Consider the following 6,579-nt stretch of genomic DNA (forward strand, 5'->3'; position numbering starts at 1 on the left):
TACAATCAAAATGGACAATTCTTGATTTTTTTAATGGAATATTACAGTACTTACAAATTATTTTTAAATTCACATGCTTTGTAATCTTTAATCAAAATAACCCTTCCCTTTTGCAGCAACACCTCTTCTCTGATGACATGTTTACTGGCACGAGGGTGGGACATGCTGTCACTCACGAGATGCATTTTATTTTGGTTAAAGGGATAGTTCACCCAAAAATGAAAATTTGATGTTTATCTGCTTACCCCCAGGGCATCCAAGATGTAGGTGACTTTGTTTCTTCAGTAGAACACATTTGATGATTTTTAACTCCAACCTTTGCAGTCTATCAGTCGTATAATGCATGGCAATGGTAACAAAATCTATGAGAGTAAAAAAAACATGCACAGACAAATCCAAATTAAACCATGCGGCTCGTGACGACACATTTATGTCCTAAGACACAAAACGATTGGTTTGTGCGAGAAACCGAACAGTATTTATATCATATTTTACCTCTAATACACCACTATGTCCAACTGTCTTTGACCGCGCGCACGGCATCCGGTGCGTGAGGTGTGTACGCGCTCTGGCGTAGTTTACGTTAATGGGTGTGTTGATATCCAGCCGAAGAGCAATCAACCTGTGCATGTTTTTTTTACTCTCATAGATTTTGTTACCATTGCCATGCATTATACGACTGATAGACTACAACGGTTGGAGTTAAAAATCATCATATGTGTTCTACTGAAGAAACAAAGTCACCTACATCTTGGATGCCCTGGGGGTAAGCAGATAAACATCAAATTTTCATTTTTGGGTGAACTATCCCTTTAAGCATTGTTTTTCTCTGCTGTCAGAATCACTGGTCTAAGTTCCTCCCGGACTTGCACTTGTTTGCTTGCTTGTTTTAGTAACTCGTTAGACTTAAGGCCTATGTGAAGTGACTTTCATGTGAAATTAATTGCTACCATATTCACATGGTTCGTAGTATTTCACTATTCAATTATTTTTTCTTTCGTCACTGAAATCAATTCAAGTTTATTTGTATAGCGCTTTTCACGATACAAATCGTGGGAAAGCAACTTACAGAAAATTACGTTTCTACAATATATTTAGTAGTAGCTTATCAGTGGTGACTGTCAGTTAATGTACATATGGCAGAAATGTACGGAAAAATCAATTAAAGATGTAATCAAACAGACGATGAACACTATTAACAGCAATTATTATAACGAATAATCAAACATTAAAACGAGGCATTTTGATTAATGATTGTTTAGCAGCAAAGCAGTGAAGCAAAACAGAGACAACATTTCTGAGACACAAGGAATTTTTCACGCCGTTTAATAGGCATCATATACTCACAGACCATAACTATGAAAATATAAAACCTCACTAGCAAAAAGGTCAGGCTTAACAGAACATTAGCATATATGTGCTGAAAGTCTTTTCTGTTTTGACCAATGAGAAGAGAGAAAGCGAAGTGTTGATGACAGAAGAGCATGAAGAGGGTTTATTGGGTCATCTGGGCCTCGATGGCTTGTGCCGTCCACTCCGGTGCTGCCTGACTGATCTTCTCCAGGAGGTTGTTCACCTGGAAGCACAGTGACTGAATCTGCTTGTCCCAGGTGGGCAACGGCTCTCGCGCTGATGGAAATATATATATACACATATACATATATATATAACATATTTTGTAAGTCTCTTAAATTGCACAGTTTTTATCCAACAAATTCAGTCAAAAACCAAACTTACTTTCAAAATGGACAATGCTGTCTATCTGGTCAATGAATCCATTCATGCGGCCCTCAGTGATCATTTGTGACGCTATCTTTTCTGCCTGTGGGAAAACAAAGATATTTGTATACAGAAGGATTTCTGAAGGATCATGTGACACTGAAGACTGGAGTCATGATGCTGAAAATTCAGCTTTAAAGCACAGGAATGAATTACATTCTAAAATATATTACAACAGTGATTTTAAACTTTGAAAATATTTCACAATATCACTGTATTTTTGATCAAATAAATGCAGCCTTGGTGAGCAGAAGAGACTCATTTACAATAGACGTTTCCTAACAAAGTCAGTCAACCACAGCTGTACCTTTGCAGGAGGAATCTCCAGAAGTGCTCCTAACTCTTCAAATGTGATGTTATTGTAGAGTTTGCTAGCAGACAGCAGGTTGTGCTCAATGACTGCTCGGTCTAAGATGCTTGAACCTGAAAGCATTAGACAAGTAATAGTCATTGCCTTTCCTAGCAAATAACATAAATAAATGACAGTAGTAATGTAATATGTAATACCATCGGCTGTGGTGGCTTTCTGATGCGGCATCAGCATGGCAGCAAACTCTTGCAGCTGGTTTCCCCGAATGATTCGATCCAGGTACATTTTTTCCAGGATGCCGTAAGCGGCGAGTTGCTGACAGCGTTCATCCTTGAAGAGCGTAGCCAACATACGAGAGCGCTGCTGACCTTTTGGACACATTAAGAACTGATTATATCATGTGACCAGCTTCAAATTAACGATAGTGATGTAACAGATGAAGAGTACCTGCAGAGGCCAGTATAGTGCAGTGAAGCGCATGCTTCAGGGCCTCCAGACGCTCAGTCTCATGGACGATGGATTTGTAAGAAAGCTCATTGTAGCGCTGAGCTGCTTCAATGAACTTCCTCCGATAGTCCAGAACTCTGGAGTAACATACCTGCAAAACATGATGGAATATATTACAGTTCACAATAATCATAAAGCAGCCAGACATTACAAAATCACACACTGTCAGTTAGTAATCTAACAGACCTGAGTATTTGGATTCAATTACTTTTTGTATTGGAATGGTTGGGCCACAAAAACATTTGTTTTTATGTTTGTTTGTTTTTTTTGAACCACCAGTCATAGAAATATATAAATTGTATATGTAATTTTATTATATATTTTAATTTGTGTAATTTAAAAAAATAATTATATTATTAATATATTAATACATTTATATTTCAATTGTTATAATATTATTTATATTAATTTATTTGTTGTTTACATATATAAAACATCTGCAAACTGTTTTTCTAAATATAAAATCATATCTATATATCAATTTTAAAATTTTATATATGTGTGTGTGTTTTTAAATAACATTTAAATTAATGAATATTATAAAAATATAAGAACTGTATTGTAAGCTATTTATTAATAAATGTTTATTAATTAACAGCTTACAAGATAGTTAATAAATGCTTATTAGTAAGCTTTTTGGGTAAATAAAGCAATTTTCCAATTAAATTCTACTGATTCTTCAAAACTCCACTAAAATCGTCACAAATCTATTTGAAATACCGCTCAGCCCTATTGGATACTGTGCATTTTATACAGTATATAGTTCAACTGATGGTGCACCTTGTAGTGAATCTGCAGCTGTTCATTGGTGGATTCATTCTGAAGTAAAGATGCTCGGTTGATGTAGGCCTCAGCCTGAACTGGGTCATCGTCCTCCAAATACAGACGTGCAATTTTGAGGTAAGTGTCCAATTTATAATCCACATTGTACTGTCTGTTGAATCAGAAAAACAGACATGAACAACATAAACTAATCATTAGTGGCTTTGAGTGATATGCAGATGCAAATGAGAAGCTTCAGTTTGTTCCAAGAGAAAAGCGATCTTACTTTTGACCCGTCTCCAGCGGGATTCCCACAAGAACCAGTGCTGCGTTCCTCCAGTCCTCCTCTTTCTCATAGAGTGTGGCTAGATGCTGTCTGATCGAAGCCACCTGGAAGTGTATGAGATTGGCTCATACATGATCCACATGATTCCAGCATTGATCTGAGAGTATTTTTCACGACACATACCTGTTCTTCAAATGAGATGACTCTGGGCTGGATCTTCTCCAGGGTGAAGTGGCACACGGCTTTCGCAGTGCCGTCTGGCAGGTTTTGAAGGTGCGTGCAAAAGTCTGTCAACAGCTGTCTGGATATGACCAGGCTGACGTTCTCATTGACCACTGCGCAAGTGTGAGAAATAGCGAAGCTCGTCAATTTAGATGATGTAAAGAGAGGAATGTGTACGTTCTCATATTAAGTTGATTCTATTAATATCGGCAGACTAGCATATTGAATATTAGTGTACTTACTCGCTTCAACAAATGCTTTCAGTGCCTCAAGTTGTTCTGCATCAGTAAACTGAAGAGCCTTTTCTAATATTTGACGATATCTGTCAAAACAGTGCACAAAAACACATTCATTAGACTAAGAATTATTAGAATTGTTTGCAAAAAAAGAAGCAAGTGCTGTTGGGGGCAGGGCATGTTAACTCTAGAACATTTGATTGGACAAAACTTTAAATACGCCCCTAAATGCAAGATGAGTCATCAATATATTTGGTCTTTTTAACCAGAAAAGAAAGAGTGGCCTCCAGACGCTCAGTCTCATGGACGATGGATTTGTAAGAAAGCTCATTGTAGCGCTGAGCTGCTTCAATGAACTTTCTCCGATAGTCCAGAACTCTGGCGTAACATACCTGCAAAACATGATGGAATATATTACAGTTCACAATAATCAGAAAGCAGCCAGACATTACAAAATCACAAACTGTCCAGTTAGTAATCTAACAGACCTTAGTATTTGGATGCACTGGGTTTATATTGGGCCCCCTTTTCCTTTTTTTTCAACCATTTCAACCAAATAGCAATTACTGCCAAGTAACTATGGAAATGGATAAATATTATAATATTATTATAATATTTATATTTAAAATATTTTTTTATTTATACTATATATAGAGAGAGAAAGAGAAATAATATATGTGTTTATTAAATATTTTAATTTATTAATTTAATTTAAAATATCATTATTTAATTATTTATATTTTTAATATATCAATACATGCATATTTCAATTAGGGTTGCAAAGCGGTGGAAAATTTCCGGAAACTTTCCAAAAATCCCTGGAATATTAAAAAAAAAAAAACTGGAATGTTTCCAAAATTTCTGGAATTTTCCACCTTTTTGCAACCCTAATTTCAACTGTTATAATATTATAGATATTAACTTATTTAAAGTTTATATATAAAACATCTACAAAATATTTTTTAAATATATAAAATCATACATTAAATGAAAATAATTATGTGTGTGTGTGTGTATTTTAAGTATATTAATAATGGATGAAATAAATATTTTTTTTAAATGAGAACTGTTGTAAGCTGTTTATTAATAAATAGCTTACTAGACAGTTAATACAGGTTTATTAATAAGCTTTTTGGACAATTAAAACAATTGTTCAATTAAATTCTGAAGATTCTTTAAAATTCCACCAAAATCATCACAAATCATTTATTTGAAATACCACCCAGCCCTACTGGATACTGTGCTTTTATATATAGTATGTTATAAAACGACATTTTTCAACTGATGGTGCACCTTGTAGTGAATCTGCAGCTGTTCATTGGTGGATTCATTCTGAAGTAAAGATGCTCGGTTGATGTAGGCCTCGGCCTGAACGGGGTCATCATCCTCCAAATACAGCCGTGCAATTTTCAGATAAGTGTCCAATTTATAGTCCACATTGTACTGTCTGTAAAATCAAAAAACAGATGATGTGAACTACATAATCTAACCATCAGTGGTTTTGGGTGACATGCAGATGCAAATAAGAAGCTTCAGTTTGTCCCAAGAGAAAAGTGATCTTACTTTTGACCCGTCTCCAGCGGGATACCCACAAGAACCTGCGCGGCGTTCCTCCAGTCCTCCTCTTTCTCATAGATTGTGGCTAGATGCTGTCTGATCGAAGCCACCTGGAAGTGTATGAGATTGGCTCATACATGATTTCACATGATTCCAGCATTGATCTGAGAGTATTTTTCAACACATACCTGTTCTTCAAATGAGATGACTCTGGGCTGGATCTTCTCCAGGGTGAAGTGGCACACGGCTTTCGCAGTGCCCTCCGGCAGGTTTTGAAGGTGCGTGCAAAAGTCTGTCAACAGCTGTCTGGATATGACCAGGCTGACGTTCTCATTGACCACTGCACAAGCGTGAGAAACAGGGGAGCTCGTTTAGACCAGTGATGGGCAAACTTGGCCCCTTCCAGGCCACTTTCCTGCAGAGATTTGATCCAACCCTGATAAAACTCACCTGCCTGTAGCTTTCTAGTAGTCTTGAAGACAATGATTAGCTGGTTCAGGTGTGTTTGATTAGAGTTGGAGCTAAACTCTGAAGGAAAGTGACCTGGAAGGGCCAAGTTTGCCCACCCCTGATTTAGACTATGTAATCTATTTATCTAATCAGACTAGCGTAGGGCTGGGCGATATAGCTAAAAAATATATCAACGATATATGCTTCATATCATTCGGTACCGATAATTATTGACATTTTTTATAACCTTTTTTAAAACAGAGCAATAGAAAACAAAAATTGAATTTAACCACTGTATTTTTAATTTGCCCACTTTATTAAAGGGGTCATATGATGCTGCTAAAAAGAACATTATTTTGTGTATTTGGTGTAATGAAATGTGTTTATGCGGCTTAAAGTTCAAAAAACACATTATTTTCCACATACTGTACATTATTGTTTCTCCTCTATGCCCCGCCTTTTTGAAACGC

At 36.3% G+C, this 6,579-nt stretch overlaps 1 protein-coding gene across 3 annotated transcripts in view; it reads right to left on the reverse strand.

The window, feature by feature from the left end:
• Positions 1-1,233: 1,233 nt before the first annotated feature.
• LOC107685106 (COP9 signalosome complex subunit 4) overlaps positions 1,234-6,579 on the reverse strand; it is a 6,867-nt gene continuing 1,521 nt past the window's right edge. Inside the window, exons 3-11 of one of the 3 annotated variants that reach the window (XM_016481593.1) lie at positions 5,848-5,999; positions 5,666-5,769; positions 5,396-5,549; positions 4,387-4,494; positions 2,537-2,579; positions 2,287-2,457; positions 2,087-2,202; positions 1,738-1,822; positions 1,234-1,629 (exon numbers count right to left, since the gene is read on the reverse strand). In XM_016481593.1, coding sequence (XP_016337079.1) covers positions 1,496-1,629; positions 1,738-1,822; positions 2,087-2,202; positions 2,287-2,457; positions 2,537-2,579; positions 4,387-4,494; positions 5,396-5,549; positions 5,666-5,769; positions 5,848-5,999 — 1,067 coding nt within the window. In that variant the 3' untranslated portion in view covers positions 1,234-1,495. Of the gene's footprint in view, positions 1,630-1,737; positions 1,823-2,086; positions 2,203-2,286; positions 2,458-2,536; positions 2,688-3,376; positions 3,531-3,644; positions 3,749-3,827; positions 3,980-4,108; positions 4,189-4,386; positions 4,495-5,395; positions 5,550-5,665; positions 5,770-5,847; positions 6,000-6,579 lie in introns of all 3 variants that reach the window. The other 2 variants (XM_016481592.1, XM_016481594.1) reach the window with 2 other exon arrangements.

This window comes from Sinocyclocheilus anshuiensis, unplaced genomic scaffold, assembly GCF_001515605.1.
Source record: "Sinocyclocheilus anshuiensis isolate Anshui unplaced genomic scaffold, SAMN03320099.WGS_v1.1 scaffold914, whole genome shotgun sequence".
NCBI classification, from domain to species: domain Eukaryota; kingdom Metazoa; phylum Chordata; class Actinopteri; order Cypriniformes; family Cyprinidae; genus Sinocyclocheilus; species Sinocyclocheilus anshuiensis.